General features: G+C 37.9%; 3 protein-coding genes across 3 annotated transcripts; all 3 read left to right on the plus strand.

Annotated features, from left to right (window-relative positions):
* The first annotated feature begins 1,249 nt into the window (after positions 1–1,249).
* LOC106349481 lies at positions 1,250–8,293 on the plus strand. The gene is made up of 5 exons (XM_013789449.3): positions 1,250–1,740; positions 6,391–6,693; positions 6,927–7,151; positions 7,243–7,371; positions 7,692–8,293. The coding sequence occupies exons 1-5, from the start codon at positions 1,492–1,494 to the stop codon at positions 7,917–7,919; spliced, it is 1,134 nt and encodes a 377-aa protein (XP_013644903.2). The 5' UTR covers positions 1,250–1,491; the 3' UTR covers positions 7,920–8,293.
* Positions 8,294–9,166: 873 nt separating this feature from the next.
* LOC106349479 lies at positions 9,167–19,266 on the plus strand. The gene is made up of 32 exons (XM_013789447.3): positions 9,167–9,403; positions 9,482–9,655; positions 9,723–9,818; positions 9,951–10,020; positions 10,109–10,233; positions 10,363–10,503; positions 10,590–10,747; positions 10,887–11,055; positions 11,137–11,235; positions 11,427–11,504; positions 11,583–11,642; positions 11,723–11,880; positions 12,085–12,286; positions 12,401–12,520; positions 12,758–12,843; positions 12,929–13,033; positions 13,202–13,300; positions 13,597–13,685; positions 13,800–13,948; positions 14,076–14,219; positions 14,308–14,415; positions 14,643–14,753; positions 14,830–14,937; positions 15,030–15,140; positions 15,232–15,395; positions 15,504–15,975; positions 16,118–16,225; positions 16,332–16,390; positions 16,523–16,907; positions 17,101–18,639; positions 18,738–18,939; positions 19,041–19,266. The coding sequence occupies exons 1-32, from the start codon at positions 9,296–9,298 to the stop codon at positions 19,121–19,123; spliced, it is 5,880 nt and encodes a 1,959-aa protein (XP_013644901.2). The 5' UTR covers positions 9,167–9,295; the 3' UTR covers positions 19,124–19,266.
* A 488-nt stretch (positions 19,267–19,754) lies between these two features.
* LOC106349478 (peptidyl-prolyl cis-trans isomerase CYP18-3-like) lies at positions 19,755–20,588 on the plus strand. The gene has a single exon (XM_013789446.3). It carries the CDS (start codon positions 19,866–19,868, stop codon positions 20,382–20,384), a length of 519 nt encoding a protein of 172 aa, XP_013644900.1. The 5' UTR covers positions 19,755–19,865; the 3' UTR covers positions 20,385–20,588.
* Positions 20,589–20,613: the final 25 nt, after the last annotated feature.

Genomic DNA, 20,613 nt, shown 5'->3' on the forward strand with positions numbered 1-20,613 from the left:
AACTCTCCCCAACTTCTAACTATTAGGTCTACATCTACATCTGGTTGAAGGATCGAAGGCGAAATGATTTGAAGTTTACATCTATTTTACAAAAGGTTATATTAAGTTTTTATATGTTTGGTGAAATCAAAGATAATGACAATGTTTAGGTTTATGATGAATAGTGTGTATACATGTAAATGGACCGCCCAATCCGTAGATAGCCGAACTATAGCCAGCCGGCTTTGACTTGGTGGTGGCCAAATGGCACCGTCCTGGAGTTTTGCGCCAGCACAGAGACGCCGACCAATGACGCAAGAACACATAAAGATATATTATCAACAAGTGTCCCCATGACTTTCATACGACAGCCACGTCATCACAGATTTAAAGGCTGAGGGACTCTTGTCAGAATATTTAGATCCATCAGATATGTGCCACGTGTTGAATTTACACTGGTTTATCAGTACGGAAAGGGTCTTCTCTTCAACCATTTTTGCGATATTATATCACGACCTGGTTACTGATAAGTGAACATTTTTAACCCCGATAATAATAGGCCGGAATGCTTTCACAAAAATATTATTGCCCGTATGATACGGACCACAAAGTAGATTAGGTGGTCGAGATTGTTTGATGTTCCACATCTGCTTTACGGGGTTTGCGTAGTTCGTCGGTCACTATGTACAATACGTCATGATCGGGTATTTTAATGATTTTTTGACCTATTGTTGAGACGCATCACATTTTTTGTCAGCTAATATAATTAATTACAAGTCTTCAAAAGAAAATAAAAGTTCATATAGCCAAATATTAGTTTGAAAAGGCTAATAAAAAGGAACCGACTATTGATTAAAAAGACACAAGCATTATGACTAAACATCGTCTTCTTTATGATCTTCTTGTCGGTTACTGAAGTCAAATTCCGAACCTAACATGCCCCATGGGTAACGAAATTTTAATTCATCCAAACCAATGTTATTACATTCAAGGATGTTGTGTTTAGACTTATTTCGTCTATATTCTCTCTTTAATCATAAGAATAAATACAACCATGTTGCAAGAAAGGACAAATGCAAACGGAAGTTCAATGGATATTAGTTAGCCTTTAATAAAATTTTAATACTAAGGTGGGAGAAAAAAGCCAAAACGATTTCAGAGTTATATAGTGTAGCTAGGGATGTATGGTTAATATATGTTTAGTGGTGACGACGAATCCACAATATAAAGTGACCACACATTATATAAATCAAGTCATAAATAGCAAGGATTTTTAAAAATTATGTATTAGATTTATCAATTAACAACTAGTAATATTTTTCGCATATAAAGAACAGGCAAGCCCGAGCCAAAGCAGAACACAGCACACTTGGAGTTAAAGAAAAAGAGTTCTTCTTTTCGTGTGTCAATTTTCTCTTCTTCCTTTCTCGTGCTTTCCTCACGAGATCTCTCACAAGACTCTCACGTTAAAATAATAGAAAAGAAAAAGGTAAAAAAAGAAGGAATCCATAAATGGACATGAGAAGCAACAACCACCAGCAACAACAGCAACAGGTACTTGATGGGTCGGACATAGTCGAGCTGGTCGAAAACGAAAAAGTCTTCGACAAGTTTGTGGAAAAAAAGTTTCAACAGTTGGATCAAGACGAAGATGGTAAGCTCTCCGTGAAAGAGCTACAGCCTGCCGTTGCTGATATCGGCGCCGCTCTTGGTTTGCCTGCGCAGGGCACTTCTCCTGACTCCGATCACATCTACTCAGAGGTGAACCATTTATAATTTCTCGGTTTATATAGTTTTAATATTCGTGACATATGGTCCGGCTAATTTGCACATAACTGACATTAATCCAGTAGTTGTTATTTTTCTCTATGTTAATGATCTTGCTCGTAGTTTGATCGTGTAATCTTCGATTTTATCCGATAATCGTATATTTTATACAACTAAAAATGGTTTCTTTTCTTGGGCCGCTTACAACTTAAAATGTTACATCTAATAGCCATATAGTTTCTTTATGGGATTTTTGCAAAATTGACCTATAACTTAAAGTCAAACACAAAACTAACCTCTTTTTTTTTTAAAATTAGTTTTGCCCTATTCACCCCACAAGTTCATATAATTTACGAAAATGCCATCCATTTTTTTTTTATTTTTTTTTTCGAAAATGACATTTTTACTCTCTCACCCTCATCATCTTCAAGTAATTACAAGATTGCCATTGTCATCAATACCACAACCACCATGAACAACCAATTTGAAGCTCTTAATGCTCCTAAAATCGATTTACCCTTCTTCTTTTTCCATTCTTGTGACCTAAACACAACATATCTCTCACTTTCTCTCCACAATGAGCTAAAAAAACTCAAGATTTTGATTCTAAAATTTTTATGGTTCATAGAGTCATAGAAGCTAACGATTATGGGTGGGTGACTTCCGTTTGTGATTCTGTGTGCTTGGAGAAGCCTTATGTATGCTAAGGAACTTATCTCACTAATTTAAAGTATGACATCGAGTTTTTTTCCAGATCTGTTCGTCAGACGACTTACTTGGAAAGTCGTCTGGCTGTAGACGACTTACCTTTCAGTCGTCTGGCTGTAGACGACTTACCTGGAAGTCGTCTGGTCAACGCAGAGGTTATTTTTGCAATTGACTTTGAAATCTGTAACCTGAGACGACTGAAAGTTAAGTCGTCTACTATTGTTTGGTTTCAAAAAAAATTCCAAAGAACCTAGACGACTTACATTTCAGTCGTCATAGGTTAGTTTTGTATTTGACTGGATAATTTCAGAAGTTTGACTTCCCCAGACGACTTACATTTCAGTCGTCTGGCGAAAATTAAAATAATAATATTTTTTTTAAAGTAAACGACTTACAATTAAGTAGTCATAGGTTAGTTTTGCAATTGAAAAAAAAAACTTCAAGATTTAATTATACACAGACGACTTATAATTCAGTCGTCCACCAGACGACTTAATTGTAAGTCGTCCAGGATTTTTTTCCGAGATTCTGGTCAAACCTCGTAAATCCTGGACGACTTACATTTCAGTCGTCTCGTGGACGACTGAATTATAAGTCGTCTGTATATAATTAAATCTTGAAGTTTTTTTTTTCAATTGCAAAACTAACCTATGACGACTTAACTTTAAGTCGTCTACTTTTAAAAAAATATTATTATTTTAATTTTCACTAGACGACTGAAACGTAAGTCGTCCAAAAAGTCAAACTTCTGAAATAATCCAGTCAAATGCAAAACTAACCTCTGACGACTGAAATGTAAGTCGTCTAGCTTTTTTGGAGTTTTTTTTTTAACCAAACAATAGTAGACGACTTAACTTTCAGTCGTCCGAAATAACAGATTTCAAAGTCAATTGCAAAAATAACCTCTGCGTTGACCAGACGACATATAGTTTAGTCGTCTAGACAACTTAGATTGAAGTCGTCTAGACAACTTAGATTGAAGTCGTCCGCGTCTTCTCCACTAGTTTTTAAGTCTTCTACGTTAGTTTTTGAATAACTTGTATTTTTAAGAGTGATAAGTAACTTCAAGATATGTAAAACTCATATTTACAAAATATGTTCTCTCCCTTAGTTTTACTAAATTTGACTAAGTTTTTCAATGCAAACTTATAAAAAATATGATATGCTTTGACTAGTTACTATTGTTTGTTTCCATCTCTTACCAACATTCTTGTTTATTAAGATGAGAAAAAGGCCATTGGAGTTTATTATTGCATATGAGAGATCCAAAGATAAGAAAAAGGCTACTGAAGTCTATTATTTCATTGATTTGTAAATGTGTAAACACATTGTTACCACATTTAATACATCTTGGAAAACATTATTACTGATTTTACAAAAAATTCACAACTAAAAGAGTATACATGCAATTCATAAAACAGATCACAAACAAAACTATTATAGATCATTCATCTACAAAGACAAGCTTGGATTCCACTTGAGTAGACAAGACCAGACAACTTTTAAGAAGTTCAGACGACTTCTAAGAAGTCCAGACGACTTCCAGGAAGTTCAGACGACTTTGCCAGAAGACTTTTAGGAAGTTCAGACGACTTCCAGACGACTTTACAGGAAGTCCAGACGACTTTACAGGAAGTCCAGACAACTTTTAGGAAGTCCAGACGACTTCCAGACGACTTCCAGATGACTTCCAGACGACTAACAAGTAAGTCGTCCCAGAAGTTTTCCAGATCTGAAAAACCTGCATATTAAATCCAGATCTGAAAAACCTGCATATTCAAAAACGTTCAAATGGCTTAAAAACAGAAAAAATGAGTGGAAGATTATATAAATCTACCTTTACAGAACACACAAAAATACATATCTAAAAATAATAGATCTACCTTTAAATTAGTGGAAGATGAGTACCAAATAATTAAAAACCTGCAAAAAAAAAATAGATTAGTAACAAAGACATGAGACAAAATTGAAAAATTCATATAAAGTTTGATGTTTTCAAGTCAAAGAGATTAGAGTGGGTTTGGAGAGTTTTAGTTTGGGAAAAAAGTAAGAACTTTATACAACAAGAAGTTACCAAATGAAGAAAAATCAGACATAAGAACTTACCAAAACGCTCAGAAAAATCCAGACGACTTCCTAGAAGTCCAGACGACTTCCTGGAAGTCCAGACGACTTCCTGGAAGTCCAGACGACTTCCTGGAAGTCCAGACGACTTCCAGGAAGTCCAGACGACTTCCTGGAAGTCCAGACGACTTTGTCAGAAGACTTCCAGACGATTTCCAGACGACTTCCAGACGACTAACAGGTAAGTCGTCCCAGAAGTCTTCCAGATCTGAAAAACTTGCACATCAAATCCAGATCTGAAAAACCTGCATATTCAAAAACGTTCAAATGACTTAAAAATAGAGAAAATGAGTGGAAGATTAGATAAATCTACATTTTTAGAACACACAAAAATACATATCTAAAATTAATAGATCTACCTCTAAATTAGTGGAAGATGAGTACCATTTGATTAAAAACCTGCAAAAGAGATAGATTAGTAAGAAATACATGAGACAAAACTGAAAAATTCATATAAAGTTTGGTGTTTTCAAGTCAAAGAGATTAGAGAGAGGTTGGAGAGTTTTAGAATGATGAACATTACATTTTTGTTGCAGCCATTTGAGAGGAGGAGAGAGAATGTGTAAATTTTTCTTTATATAGGGAGACAAAAAATCCAATTAGATTAAATATTTTTGACGACTTACACTTCAGTCGTCCAGACGACTTACACTTCAGTCGTCCAGACGACTTCCAACATCTCAGACGACTCAGACGATTTACTGGGGCTATATTCGTAAAAATGGCTTCTGTTTTTTTGTTTGGTCACAAGGGGCTGAGCTGTAATTTCACTAGGCTTTTAGGTTAGTTTTGCATTTGATTCAAATTTGGGTATAGGTTTGGAATTAAAATCAAGTTGTGGGTTAGTTTTGGCAAAAACCCCTTTCTTTATTGTCTTGGAATTGTCCTACTTATTACGTAGACTATTATATTACTGACAAAAAGTTTAAATGGAATCTCAGAATTTTACTATAGTTGTATAAGTTATCTTCTTGATATATGTGTAGGGTTTGGTGGTTACATTTTATTTTATTTTTGCGTTGAGTGATAGGTGAAAAAATAAATTAAAGCAGATGTTTTAATAATGGTAAATAACTTTGGTCGGTGACCTTATCCTAGATCATATCTCAAGTTAGCCCCTCGTGTCGCTCTCTTCGCTGCCGTCTCATGCTAGGAACATCGCTTTTTGAATCCTCACCTACTTATTCTTAACTACTGTATTAAACATTAATCAACTGGCTGTTATAATATATTGCGTATTTGATACGTCATATAGAAGCTTTCGTTCGTGTCACCAATATTTTTCGACTGACATTTCGTAAAAAAATTCAAAAAAATTCAAATACAGCTTTTTAATAACGAAAACCCTAGTTTATATCAATTTTCCCATGTGTTCCAAATAATTCAATAACACACAAGAAGAAAAATACAGACCCTTGTTTTCTATAGATGTGTGAACCAAAACCAAAAAGATAACTTCTATTTACCGACATGGAATCTTGAACCTACATTAAATATGGTAAACCTACCTCGTGTTTCGCATGAATCACGTTGATTAATCGATTAGACCAAAGAGGACTTTGAATAAATACATAATTGTGTAGTTCGTAGTCATTCACTAATTAAGATTCGCTTATTGAAAAAACATATCCAAGTAAAACCAAATTCGAATCTTTCTCTCATTGGATTTAGATCAATACTCAATTATTTATCGTTAGGTTTTGTTTTTGGTGTATTTAAAGAGTAGACAACGAGATCAAAGCATTAAGCTTCTATCTGTCTCGTCCGTACATTTATTTCATCATTTTGTAACGTTATAATAAACTATTACAGGTCTTAAACGAATTCACTCATGGAAGTCAAGAGAAAGTGAGCAAGACAGAGTTCAAAGAAGTGTTGTCAGATATTTTGTTGGGCATGGCTGCTGGTTTAAAACGCGACCCCATCGTCATCCTCAGGATGGACGGTGAGGATCTGTCGGAGTTTATCCACAGCCCTGGATACGAAGCTGAGATCGTCTCCATCTACTTCTCAGCGCTGTCTGGCTGCGAGGAAGCATCGCTCCGTGATTGCATCGCCAAAGCTCTCCAGTCACTTTCTGTTGATCATGGAATGCCTCCTTCTAACGATCCATGGGTACTTACTTTAGTTTATATATATTACTTATTTTTTGAACTAATTGTGGTTTTAACTTCGATGTCAAAAAAAAAAAGAACTGTGGTTTAAACTCCTTTTTCATATACTTTTAAATGTACAGCGTATATTTAGCATAAAAATACTTGATTCACCCAAAATCCTAAATTAAAATATAATAAGCAACGTATATTGAGACCAATGAGCCTGTCTAAAAAGCTAAGTTATTGTTTCAGGTAATAAGCAACATTGTCGAACCGATCGTTGAATCTTGTCTTGATGAGGAAGATAAGAGAGAGAAGTGTGTGTCCCAGGAGAGATTCTTGGAAGCATTCAAGAGAGTCGTGGAGAGAGTGGCTCAACGTCTCAATGAACAGCCCGTGATCGTGGCCCACAGCGAAAACACCTTCGATGGGAGCGGCATCAGGAGGCTCCTGTCCAATAAATTCGAATTCGACAAGGTGAACTTTTATACATATATATGAACAAGAAGAGAAGTCTTGAAATGATGATATCACAAGCCATAACCCGGAATGTTTTGGTTGTACGTAGGCATTAAACGTTGCGTTGGAGATAATCCCAAAAGACCGTCATGGTAAGGTATCCAAAGAGTATCTTCGAGCTGTGCTCGACACTGTTGAACCATCTGCGACTTTACCACCATTAGGTGCAGTGTCCCAGGTAAACAATATATACCCCATCTAGATGTTTTGGAGTTGTCGATTGTTTTTGTGCGTGTACGTTCATGTTTGCATGTTATGGGCTTCTATTACTTTTTAAATTGAAATCACAACTAATGTTTAAGTGAATTTGTGTTACTGGTAGGAGATGCTTTTTATCAGTTATTCTTTTAGACTTTTAGTTGTAATTGCGGGTCTTCTAACGTGCAAATGCATAGATAAGTTAAAATTTGTAACGATATAAATGTTTAGTCTTGAGTAGTGTTTTTATTTCAGCAACATGTTGATTAGATATTTTGTTGTGTGTTTGTTTGTTTGAAGATGGATGATATGATGAGGGAAGCGCTGAAGATGGTGAATGGAGATGATGGAAAGATGGTGAAGGAAGAGGAGTTTAAGAAAACAATGGCGGAGATATTGGGAAGTATAATGTTGCAGCTTGAGGGTAGTCCGATATCGGTCTCCTCTAACTCAGTGGTTCACGAGCCGCTCACCTCCGCCACCTTCCTGCCGGCGGTTCCGGCTGAAGCAGATGAGCCTTCTAATTAACTATAGTCGTTTTAAGTGGGGAGAAACAAGAACAAAAAACGTTATGGTTATGAGTTTTTACCCCCCTTTTAAGTTTTTAAATATTTGAGGAAAACCAGATTTACTTTGGGATGTGTAAGAAAAATGCCTCTCTTCATTTCTTTCTGATGATAAAGAGAAATGGGCGTTTTTTAGTACTGAATACATTCAAAGACTGTGGTTTCCTCGTATGGGAGTGGTGATTATATGCTCATGTGCCTTTGTCTTTAATTTCATCATGGAATGCAATGTTTTATTATGTTTTTTTCATTTTTTGTTATTTTCTGTCTTGAATCATGTATCTTAATTACGTTTACTCTGTCATGGGTCGCGGGCAATAATCTTTTACTCGAGTTTTTTTTTTCTTCTAATTTTAAAGCATTCACCAGTATATATGTCATTATCATGTTCATTCGAGTAGCCAGAAATGTGTTATATGCTATGGTTTGAAAACAAATGCAAAAGGTTTGGGTGTAGAACTATAATTAACCGCGAGTTTAAGAAAGTAAAAGGAAAAAAAAGAAGTAATTAGCTTGAAGGAGAGAACCTAGAATGGGTGTGAAGATTATATAGAAATGTATTTTGAGCTAAAAGGAAGGATGAAAGGTCTGGAAAATGAAAGAGTTTCAAGTGGGTTTTATATAAGTTGAAGGTCGATCCTAGTTAACATTACAAGTTTTTAAATCAAAGGTAAGATTAATGTCAATAACTAGGTAGCAGACAGTAGTTAGTTAATTAACAATTAGTATTATTTGGTACAAGGTCCATGGTAACGCACAAGAGAGAGGATCCAAAAGGGATTGGAATAACAAATCTCCTTAAGGACCTTAATCTGAAGGTTAATTTTAATAGAACCTCAAACCTGTTTTGAAAAGCATATATTCATTTAAGATTGGGTGTTTTTTTTTAAATCAGATTGGCAGGTTATCTACTGGTGACTCCTTGGAAATGTCCACACAAGATGAATGAGGTATATGTGATGTTAACACGTCTCTCTTGTTTAGTCAATCTAGCAAATAATATTTAAAATTAAAAATTAATTCGTTTCTTGAAAACTTGTCAGGGTGCTGCTGTGGGGTATGTTGCTGAGCTTCTGAAAGTAGCAGCGACCGATCTGATGGACGGGGATAAACACTGTATATGGGTTTCTAGGAAAACATTCAATGGGGTTTAGGCCCATATAATTCAGGGCCCAAAGTGTGTGATATTTTCTTTTAATTTCTCACAAAACAACGTCTGAAAAGCGCGAAAATGGAAAAGAAAAAATGAAAATCTAAAAATCTCAATTGTTCAACTTTTCTCTCTCTATCTCTATCTCTGTCACTAGGGTTTAAGCAGGCTGGCGGAGTGGTGTTTGAATGGCGAACCCTAAATCGGTCGATCCGTCGCTATGGTGGGATTCCTTTGGATCTCTTCTGAGCTCGCTCGAGAATGCATCTCTCTCTCATGAACTTCCACAGCCCATCGTAAAACATCCCTCTTCCTTCCCCCCTTCATATATATACCCTATGCGATTGATTATTGGTTTGATATCTCAAATTCAGGCGGAGAAGTTGGAGGAAAACCACGCGTGGTTCGTTAACACGCTGTCGATGTTCAAACCACCGAGTGGTAAATCAAAAGACGCTTTGGATTCGGATCTAGTCCAGATTAAGCAGCACCGCTTGGTGATTAAGCCCCACCTCAAACTAAAAGCCCTTCGAATCAGCTCTCATCTGGTAAAATTATTCATCTCATTCTTTCGCTTCTTATTTTGTCCTTATATTTCGAATTACTGTGTGACAGAATCTAGATGAAATCCAATCATACATCCTCGTCGAAAGATGTACGGATCAGGAATATGGATCATCTGACTCTCTATCTCAACATCTCCTTGACATGGTTAGCACCTTACTACTTCTTTATCTCATTATCATGTAAATTTATATTCGCCATCGAGTTTTAGTTCCTTATATCTTCATCTTTCTTGCTAACACCTTTGCTTTCCTTCTGTTCCAATTCTATTTCTTGAAGATATTGCTTCAGTATTACATAGAGCGCCAGTGCCTACTCAAGTGTACAAAGCGTATCCTCACCCATGCTTGTAAGTTCTTCCGCTGGAATGCAAGATCTTTCCTTGTTTCATTTTTCCTAACTAATATGGTCATTACTGATTGTGCCTTTTTGTATAGTATATACATCAAGAGAGCAAAGTACTATTAGGGACGCAGCTGTTAAGCTTATCTCGGATGGCCTTGAAAAACAACAATCGTCACTTCTTGAGAACCTTTTCTCCTCTTCTTTTCCACAGCACATGGTATGTCTTCAGACTGCTTCCCCTTCTTAGAATCTGATTCAAGCTTATTTATTTGCATTCTACTGATTTTGGGCTAACATTTCCGGTCCAAATGTGATTTTATTTACCAAAAAAAAAATACTTTTGTAGGATGTCAATCTATTTACTTTGTGGGCGGAGGAGACACTGATTGAGGACAATTTGGTGTTGGATATTCTTTTACTTCTTTACCATGAATCATTTCACACTTGTAATGGAGAAAGATGGAGGACTCTGTGTTCCTTATACAAGGTATCTTGTTTCATTAGCCACAAGGTCAAGGCCGGTTTCAGTTTTTCTGTAACCAACCTTGTTAACTCGTAAGTGCTGTGCTACAGGGAATTCTTCTGGGCTCCTATAGCTTTTGGAAGCTGGCGGTGTCAGCTGAAGCACAACATTCTGCATGCCGTGTTAAAATTCAGTTGTTGATGATTCTTATCGACACGCTGGATATGGAGAATTTGTTACAAATGGTTCATGACGGATTGCCTTTCAGGTTTGCTTAACTAACTCTTGATGAACACTGCACGACAAAGTTAACTTTCTTCCAACATGATACATAACCAGCAATTTCACTTCTCCTTCTTTCCCCTGAATCTGTCGATACGGCCTAAAGGTTATATTTTTCTTATAAGGTCTGGCCCTTGTGTTTTTTCCATTATTGATGTCCAAGAGATGGATGCAACAATCTCTAGCCTCAACACTCTCGAAGTAAAAGAAGCAGGACCTCTAGTCCTTGCATGGGCAGTATTTCTGTGTCTTATTTCATCACTCCCTGGGAAGGAGGAAATTCCTTTCCTGATGGTATGAAAGTGAGAAAGTTCCATTTTCTATTCAGAGAACACACGTAGTTCATGTATATAATTAATTTTTCTTGATAACCAGGAGATAGATCACGTGAGCTATGTTCATCAAGCTTTTGAGGCAGCATCATTGAGCTATTTCCTTGACGTTCTTCAAAGTAATGTGTTGAATGATTTCGATGTAAGTTCAGATATTAAATTTCAGTTACCGAGCGTGGCTTAGTGTGTTTTCTACTTTTCTTGTCATTGGCATTTTTCCTTTTCGGCATTTATTTATATTTCAAATAATGTTTTATGTTACTTAGCCTCTTCAAACTTTGTTCATGTCATCCTTCCCTGTGCTGATTCATCACTATTTTAAACCTTTTTCAGGGCCCAATCTCTGGTTTTCGTAGTGTCTTGAGGACTTTTATTTCAGCATTTATTGCGTCTTATGAGATCAATATTCAGGTATAACCATCACTGTGGATAATGAATTATATATTTGTAGACTGTTTCAGAAACTTACTCATCTCAACATTTTGGCAGCTGGAAGATGCCAATCTGGAGTTAATACTGGAAATCCTTTGCAAGGTTTACCAAGGAGAGGTATGGTTTCCGCATGCTATCTTAAAGTTTTCCTCTATGGTACACATCCATAAATGCTTATCGTGTGCCTCCATTTTCAGGAGTCCCTCTGTAGTCAGTTTTGGGATCGAAAAAGTTCTGTTGATGGCCCTATCCGGTGTCTTCTTTTTGATTTGGAGAGTGAATTCCCGTTCAGAAGTGTGGAATTCATTCGTCTCTTGTCGTCCCTGAGTGAAGGAAGTTGGCCTGCCGAATGTGTGTAAGTAGTAATCTGACAACATACTATGTGCACCTATGTACTTTTTCTGGAACTTTTCTATCTGGACGAAAGCAATGTTCTGCATAAGGGCAGGATACTCTGCACACATCAATCTAAGCTTCCCTTGTTGTCTCACTGAAGACTTTCTTATTTACGGTTCCCAACCATCATCCTGCTGTAATCTGCTATGCTCTCTCTGTGCAGATACAACTTTCTGGATAAATCAGTCGGGATATCAACTTTATTTGATATTACTAGTGACTCTGTAGTAGATGGTGCTTCCCAGCTTGTTGAAACTTCCCAGCCGTTGCAAATTCCAGGTCTTGAAGGTTTAGTTATTCCCAGGAATACTCGTGGGCGAATTTTGAGAGTAATCAATGAAAACACTGGCCTTGTGCGGTGGGAGGTAAATGATATCTCAAAGACAAATTCTCCAGTGTTCTCTCTTTTTTGGTGTTAGTGCTATTAAATGGTTTATTTTGAGAAATATTGATTCATGAAATATATTTTCTTTTCCAAGTATTCACTCTCCGGCGCTACACTGTTGATCATCCATTTGGCCAATGTACTCTACACTGGTAACAATCGTGAAGCTTTTGTGATTCTCGAGCTGGTTCGTCGAATGGTAACATTTAACAAGGTAACTGCATTGCTCCATCCTATTTTCTTTAATCGAGGTTTATGAAGTAGGGATTGCTTTAGTATTTGTACACCATGACATAGACTGTGGCCTTATCTTGCTTTGAATCAACTCTTCTCGAAGCATTTTCTTAAAATTTAAATCCAAGGCTCTACGGCTGTATGTTTATCTATCAAAAGATATGCGTCCTTGTTTTTTCTTCTCTGACCATGACCATGTTGTATTAATTGATGTCAGGCCGTATGTTTCTCCTTACTGAATATCAGTCACTTCTTTCATGTTAATGAATCTTACATGAATGAGAAGCTGGAAAGTGATGTGAGGTGAAGTACTTGCATTTTATTTCTTTCCTAATACGCTATGTTCTTTGGATGCTTTAAAAGAGAGTGCTCTCTGTGATTTTTACAGAGTGGTTGACATAATTTGCAATTCAGTCAGAAGCTTGACTTTTGACTCTAGCGGTGTAGCTATGATGGCAATGGCTATTGATATCTTAGCTAAGCTGTTGCGATGGTAATTACTTGTCTTGGTTATCAAAAAATTTCTCCAATATGACTTTTTATCAAATATCTGTCTTACTATTAACCGTCATGTACAGCATCTTGTCATATAATGTTCGTTAGAATTTGGTATAAGCTCTATGGGAACTTTGCTAGCTAACTTGATTTTCTCTTTGAACAGTTCCCCATCAAATGTTGCTCCCATGGTTTTAAAGGCAAATATATTTGACATGACTTCAGGGCCAGGCGTCCCAGACAGTGGATTCAATATTTCGTTGAGGTTGGACCACAAATATCATATACAGTGTCCTATTTTATAATTTTGTTGATTTTTCAAGTGTACCCAGTTATAGGCCGTACCCATGGAAGTTTACCATACTTATTTAATTTATAAGAGGCTCACTATTGAAAAGTACTAGTTTTTTTTTTCCTGAGTGTTACCCTCTCCGTAGAAACTAGGCGTAGATGGATGAATTTACTTTTTTTACTCCATAATGTTGTGAGTTCTCTGGCTGCATTCTAATTTCTGATGGTATGACAACATTTTGCTCTTCCTGTTGTTGTACATACAAAAAGTGGATCTTGGTCGCTCTCCGGGAAACTGGCAAAAATGATCTTGATTGATTGCGAGAAGAATGATACTAGCTGCCCATTGGTCATATCAGGCAAGTTTGTCGTAGAATATTGTTGGATGTGTAATCTGCATGAGTGTCTCGGTTCTCTGTTTATTTAAACTGTCGCCGTTATTACTTAACGTTATTTGTTTCTGTATATTGCAGTTCTGGAATTCACCATGCAGCTTGTGGAGGGAGGAGTGGAGAATGACTTAGTACTTGCTCTAATTGTTTTCTCGTTGCAGTATGTTCTTGTTAGTCATGAGTCTTGGAAATACAATCATGGGCATATGCGTTGGAATGTGACACTAAAGGTATCTTGCTAATTACCCGCCCCTCTCTTCTAGACTTCTACTACCTACCGGGCATATTATTGGAGTCAATAGCTTCCTAGCTAATTTCTTATGATATCTTCTCTTTTTTTTGGGTCGGGTACTCCAGGTCATTGAAGTGATGAAAACGTGTCTCAGATTCAGTAAATTTTCCGCCAAGCTGAAGGATGTTCTCCTTGATATCTTGCTTAACGATGCCTCTGTTCACAATGCTCTCTTCCGAATCATTTGTACGACTGCACATACTTTAGAGGTTTGGATATGCTCTGGATTAGACTTTTGTTCTACAGTTCTAGTCTAAGATGCTTTAATTGATTTCCTTTTCTGCTTCATTGCGACAGAACCTTCGTGTACACCGTTTTATTGAACCAGCAGAGATTGAAGGATGGCAACTTTCGATAGTCTCTGTTTTGGATGTTTTAGACATCACGCTCTCCCAGTCTTCTCAGGTAAAAGTGTTGTCTTGTCTGTAGGCTTGTTAAAACCTTTACAAGTATGCTCTTGAGTAAACTCTTACGATTTTAGTTTTGCAAATTTAACTCATATACATTGAATTTTGCTTCGGTCAGCTATAGTTTTTGGAATGTATTTTTTCTCACTGAAATGTATGTGGTTGGTTATACTTGTTCCCTTCCAGGCATTGTGGAAGTTGATATTTTGCTATTAATTGTTGCAGAGCACAGATTCTGGTCTTCCCGTGTTTCATCAAACTATGCTGTCGTCTACATCTAAACCAATCCCAGTCGTGGCAGCTATCACATCGTTGATATCTTACTTCCGGAATCCTGTATGAACTTCATCCAAATTCGCAGAAGTTGATACTTTGCTCAATTACATGGCTAAATATCAAATGTTTCCTGCAGACTATCCAGATTTGTGCTGCTAAAGTGCTTTCAAAGTTATATGCCATGGCAGAATCATCACAACTCTATATAATAAGCAAAGCAGGCTTTGGTCTAGACGATAAACAGGTTAGAATTACATCTCTGTGTTATTTCGTTCATTTGGTATGTTACTATGTTCTGCTGTATATACATATAGATCAATTTCTAGCTTTTTTTAGATCACAGATTTAAGAACTTCGGTTAGCCAGATCATACTTGATCCATCGGAACCAAATGAAGATCTAGTCATTGCCACGATGAAACTACTAACTGTTGCGGCAAGATATCAGGTTACTTCCAATTCTTGATTTTCTTGTTAAAAGCCTTAGGGGTTATTTAAATCTTTGTTTGTGTCATCATACTGAGTTTCTTTCTTTTCAGCCTGCTCTTTTAGTTGCCCTATTTGATTCAAACGAAGACTCAGATGCTGGTAAATTAAAACAGTCAGACAAAGAGACTTCCTCAGGTCCTGAATTGGCTTGTAAATCTCGATTATTGCACATTATCCTGCAGCATGTTGAGAGAGCAACTGATTTTGTCAATAGGTACGTTAAAGGATGAAATATATTTCAATCTGTTATCTAGTTACACCTAGTTTCTATAAGATAAATGTATTCCTGACATACTTATGGTGATGGTCTCCCGTACTCCAGATACCCGGATATATTACTGAGTTTACTTGGTTTTCTCAAAACCCTTTGGCAAGAGGCTGGCCAATACGCGAATTTGTTGGAACCATTTAAGGCGTCAAACAGGTTGTGGCAGGAATTTTCCAACATCATATCCCAGGTGTCTAAGCTAAAGGATTCGTCAGTTGGAAGATTAGACAACGAAGAAATGTCTAAGTTGTATGTGAAATATCAGTGTCAGTCTTCTGTTTTGGAAATTCTGGCGTGCAACATGTTTTTGAACAAGAAATTGTTGTTTGCGGAGTCGCTTAAAAAATCATGGTTGGAGCAGAAAGAGAAGACAAAGAACGCTGTCTCACCATCTAAATTATCTCTGACAGCTGCTTCAGATCCCAAGGATATCTTTTCAAAATGGTGTGATGTGTCTGTTTTAGATGGCCTTATCCAGTCAGTTTCATCTTTAGATGGTGAAATTGAAATAAACGTACAATCAAAGGTTCGTCTTTTTTTCTGCCGTATCCTTTACTTGTAGAGGGCAACAACAGTAGAGTAGAGTGTTGTCACACTTCGCAGCGCTCGTTTAGGTGCTCCACCTTTCAGAAATAATGATTCTAAGTTGCTCATTTCTGCATTGATAGGTTGCCGCCGTTTTACTTATTGTGCATTTGATTGTGAAACTGGAAACATCTGGCGCAGGAGCATTGTCTATGTCTTTAGTTGGGAAGATCAAAGTCATTTCAGAAATGGTATGTTCCTCTCTTTTGAATCAAATGATATTGTTGGTCTCTTCGACATACTTTTGAAGGCCTTGTCTAATCGGATTCTAACGTCTGTGTAACATTCTGTTGACAGCTTTGTGCCCAACCTGCTTTTTCTGAGTTGTTAGCACAATATTCAAAGCTTGGTTATAGGTGAGAATTGTTTTATACGTTGTTACTAAATTTAACAATTCTACGTGATATTTAATCATTCGTTCTCCTGTTATTCAAGGAGTTATTATATCATCACGTTCTTACTTATCATCTTTTGGGTTCTATTGCTAGTGGAGGGAAGGAGCTGATGCCTATGATTCTCAGCGACCTAAACTGTCATCTGCAAGGGAAACTTGAGGGTCGTGATATCCCAACTGGTCCATTCAAAGAGCTTTTCCAGTTTCTAGTTGAGTCGGGATTTTGGGAGAAATACAAACAGAGTACTGATATAGACAAAAATATGGCTTTGGGGGACAATATTTTGTTTGACATTCAGCACATACGAACAGAATTAGGTACTGCTATTTGGGATTTTTCCGAGTGGAAGACATCTAAAGCAACGACAGAGGAAATGCTGAGTTACATGCAGAGAGCAAACTCGATGGTTTTAATCTCAACTTCGCAGGTCTCTGCTTTGCATGCACTGACATCCGTCTTGATTCTTTACGAGGATAATGTAAGTTCCTTTGTTCTAAATAGCTATGCTGCGACCCTTTCTTCAATATTTGTCCCATGTACATTCATGGCTTTGGATTGTCCTTCCATTTAACATATTAGTTGATAACTAGACCAAACGCACTAGACCCTAGAAAAGTTGCATGTCTTAATTCATGCTTTAGAAACTTATAAACCCTACACCTTTTGTGCAGTCTCTTGAAGACAGTGTGGCTGTAGAAAGGAAAGTCCCTGCTCGGGTCACTCTTTCAAGCATTGATGAAGTGTGCAAAAAATTCTCCTCCAGGGTTGATTCACTTGCCTCTCTCTGGGACGCCCCCAAGATTGTGTTCGATATACTCACAGCACAAGCAGACTTGCTATCCAGCCTTTTGAAATCCGGAAAGAAAAATCTGCCATCATCTGTTTGTGCACTTGTCCTGAGAAATGTTGGGCCTGGTCTTAAAATCCTCGGTAGTTTGAGGCATTCAAATGCTATATTAAAGAAGACGGTAAACCTCCTGCTTGAGGTGCTGCTTCTGGTTGTGGGTTCTGGTTCAGACAGCTCAAACTCAAGTGAGATGGGACATATGGCAGCCAGAGATCTTGCAGAAATATCTGATGCGACAATTGGATTATTACCCCTTCTCTGCAACTTCATGGGGAATCCCGAGTACTTGACTCTCTGCCTGACCACGGTAGACTTGATTCTCAGAAATTTTTTGACGCCAGAGACATGGTTCCCAATTATACAGAGTCATCTCCGCTTGCAGCATGTTATACTGCAGCTTCAGGATAAGAAATCCTCGGCATCCGTTTCAGCAATAATGAAGTTTTTCTTAACTATTGCTCAAGTTCATGACGGTGCTCAGATGCTTCTCAATTCCGGATTTTTCTCGACTCTAAGAGCTTTGTTCATTGACTTGCCAGATGGAATATCTACTTTGGTATCTGACGATGAAAAGGGCGGGCAGCTAGATAAGAAAGAAAAACCGCAGCATATGTGGGGACTCGGTTTGGCTGTGGTTACGGCGATGGTTAATTCTCTAGGATCCGTTTCTGTGGGTGCGGATATCGTGGAGAGTGTAATATCTTACTTTTTCTCAGAGAAAGGTTACATGATCTCTTATTATCTGTCTGCGCCTGATTTCCCTTCTGATGATCGTGAAAAAGTGAGAGCAAGAACTCAACGGACATGGACATCCCTTGCTTATCTGAGAGAAACCGAGCATACTCTCCTTCTGATGTGTGCATTAGCAAGCCACTGGAGATCATGGGTTAAGATTATGAAGGAGATGGATTCTCCATTAAGAGAAATGGCTATACATCTCTTGGCCTTTATCAGCAAAGGCGCTCAACGCCTGAGAGAGTCTCATATCATAACATCTCATCTGTTATGCCCTCCAGTAGTGAAAGAAGAGTTTGATTCCTGCAAAAGACAGTCGGTAATCAACAGCAAACACGGATGGTTTGCTCTAGTACCGTTAGTTTGTGTCGGGAAACCCAAGCTCGGTGCTGTATCAATCTCGACTGCTCTAGTTGTTAGGGGCCAAACGACAGAGCAACCTGGATCTGTTCCTCAGTCACACTTTACAGACTCGGTTGCGGTACAGATTTATAGAGTGGCTTCTCTCTTGTTGAATTTTCTATGCTTACAAGCAGAAGGTGTTGTTAAACGGGCAGAGGAAGTGGGATATGTAGATCTTGCTCATTTCCCTGAGCTTCCAGAGCCGGAGATTTTGCACGGTCTACAGGTATGATAACTCAGAGGACAAGCACGGTGTTTTTGTTTTTACCCTTGTTTTAACCCTTTTTTTCTACTAGTACTACAATATTGTATTTTGAAATGCAGGACCAAGCCACAGCGATTGTCGCTGAGCTTTGTGATAATTACAAAGAGGTTCCTAATGAAGTCAAGAAGCTGTGCCTCCTGTTGCTCCAAATAACAGAGAAGTCGTTATATTTGGAACTCTGTGTAGTTCAGGTTTGCAGGATCCATCAAGTCTTTGGCCGGGTGGATAACTTCTCAAAAGACTTCAAAAAGCTAGTGAAAGGTAACAATCAATTGATTTTAGGAAATGCACGATCAATTTAGTAGCAAGGTGTAGAAAAATGGTTGGTGTTTTTTTAACATATGCTTATTTCTAATGAGCAGCTGCAGAAGCGCATGCGTACTTGGAACCGTCTATGGATTCACTGAAGAAAATAGCTGTGTTTCTGTATCCTGGATTGCTATAGGTACGAGATTTTTTTTTAACATGGAGACTTGTTTGTTCTTCAGTGTGACTGTATTATTGAATCATTGACCATATATATGTAAGTCAACATATTAGATGCTATGCACGTATAAACTTTAATGTTGGGCTCATGCCGACCACTCATTTTGGGCCGTTCGTCATGCATTCATTTTTTATTCGCTTTTACCTCTCAACAAATGCTTTTGATTGGTTCTCTCATTATAGACCGCAGAAAGTGCACTTCCGAATAAACCTCTCTTCTTTTTCTATATGCTCAACTTTAGATAAATCATTGTTCTCCATCTTTCTGGTTTTAAATTCACGGCATGTGTAATACTGTTAAAAATATACGATTATATATACATTTTCAGCATTAGCACTGAAATTAACCTTTCTAAACCGTACTAAAAGTAAAATGTTACAGGAATTGGAATTAACGCTTTGCAAATATAAATTATAAATAAATTTAGGACGTAAACTTTGCAAACGAAACGTTTGTGAACGCGGTAGACACGTGGGGTATATGCCAAGTCTGAGATACTCATGATCCAATTTCACGCACTGCTGCTGCATGACCCGGAGGTCAGACTCGTAACTAAACCACGGTTGAGTCTTTAGCAGCTGGTTGAGATCTTTCCACGTGTATCAATCTCGTGGCCAAAATATTTTTCTCTCTCCCGCTATAAATCAGGGACTGAATCATGTATTCAACCACAACAATATTATCTCAAAGCTAACCAACAATGGCGTTCCCAAAGGTGTTCTTCGACATAAACATCAACGGCCAGGCAGCGGGAAGGATCGTGATGGAGTTGTATACGGATAAGACGCCGAAGACGGCTGAGAATTTCAGAGCTCTGTGCACTGGAGAGAAGGGAGTGGGGCGTAAGGGAAAGCCCCTCCACTTCAAGGGATCTTCCTTCCACCGAGTGATCCCCAGTTTCATGTGCCAGGGAGGTGATTTCACCGCGGGAAACGGGACAGGAGGTGAGTCCATCTACGGTGATAAGTTCGAGGACGAGAACTTTGAGAGGAAGCACACGGGTCCTGGCAACCTTTCCATGGCGAACGCCGGAGCCAACACCAACGGATCTCAGTTCTTCATCTGCACCGTAAAAACCGATTGGCTTGACGGTAAGCACGTGGTGTTCGGGCAGGTGGTGGAAGGGTTAGACGTGGTGAAGGCGATCGAGAAGGTGGGATCGTCGTCTGGAAAGCCGTCGAAGCCGGTGGTTATCGCCGATTGTGGACAGCTCTCTTAGATAGATCTCTCTCATCTATCCTCATTTTAAATTATAGCGTCAGCGTCCTTGTCCTATATATGTTATGTATGTTTGGTGTCTCGTTTGTATGTGTAGTCATAAGCTTGGTGTGTATTCTCATGACAGTCTTTTGGATTGCCAGAGAGAAACTCGTCACCCTAATTACCTACTACCATAAATAAATATTGAACATCTTGCAGTAAATCTGATTTTACATTACGAATTTCAT

The sequence above is a fragment of the Brassica napus genome, chromosome A6 (genome assembly GCF_020379485.1).
Source record: "Brassica napus cultivar Da-Ae chromosome A6, Da-Ae, whole genome shotgun sequence".
Taxonomy (NCBI): Eukaryota; Viridiplantae; Streptophyta; class Magnoliopsida; order Brassicales; family Brassicaceae; genus Brassica; species Brassica napus.

Coding starts and splice junctions, on each gene's coding strand:
- LOC106349481 (XM_013789449.3), top strand. CDS start 1,492: ATGGACATGAGAAGCAACAACCACCAGCAACAACAGCAACAGGTACTT. Junction 1,741..6,390: donor CCGATCACATCTACTCAGAG/GTGAACCATTTA, acceptor AAACTATTACAG/GTCTTAAACGAATTCACTCA. Junction 7,372..7,691: donor CATTAGGTGCAGTGTCCCAG/GTAAACAATATA, acceptor GTTTGTTTGAAG/ATGGATGATATGATGAGGGA.
- LOC106349479 (XM_013789447.3), top strand. CDS start 9,296: ATGGCGAACCCTAAATCGGTCGATCCGTCGCTATGGTGGGATTCCTTT. Junction 11,881..12,084: donor AGTTGGCCTGCCGAATGTGT/GTAAGTAGTAAT, acceptor CTCTCTGTGCAG/ATACAACTTTCTGGATAAAT. Junction 16,391..16,522: donor TATTCAAAGCTTGGTTATAG/GTGAGAATTGTT, acceptor TTCTATTGCTAG/TGGAGGGAAGGAGCTGATGC.
- LOC106349478 (XM_013789446.3), top strand. CDS start 19,866: ATGGCGTTCCCAAAGGTGTTCTTCGACATAAACATCAACGGCCAGGCA.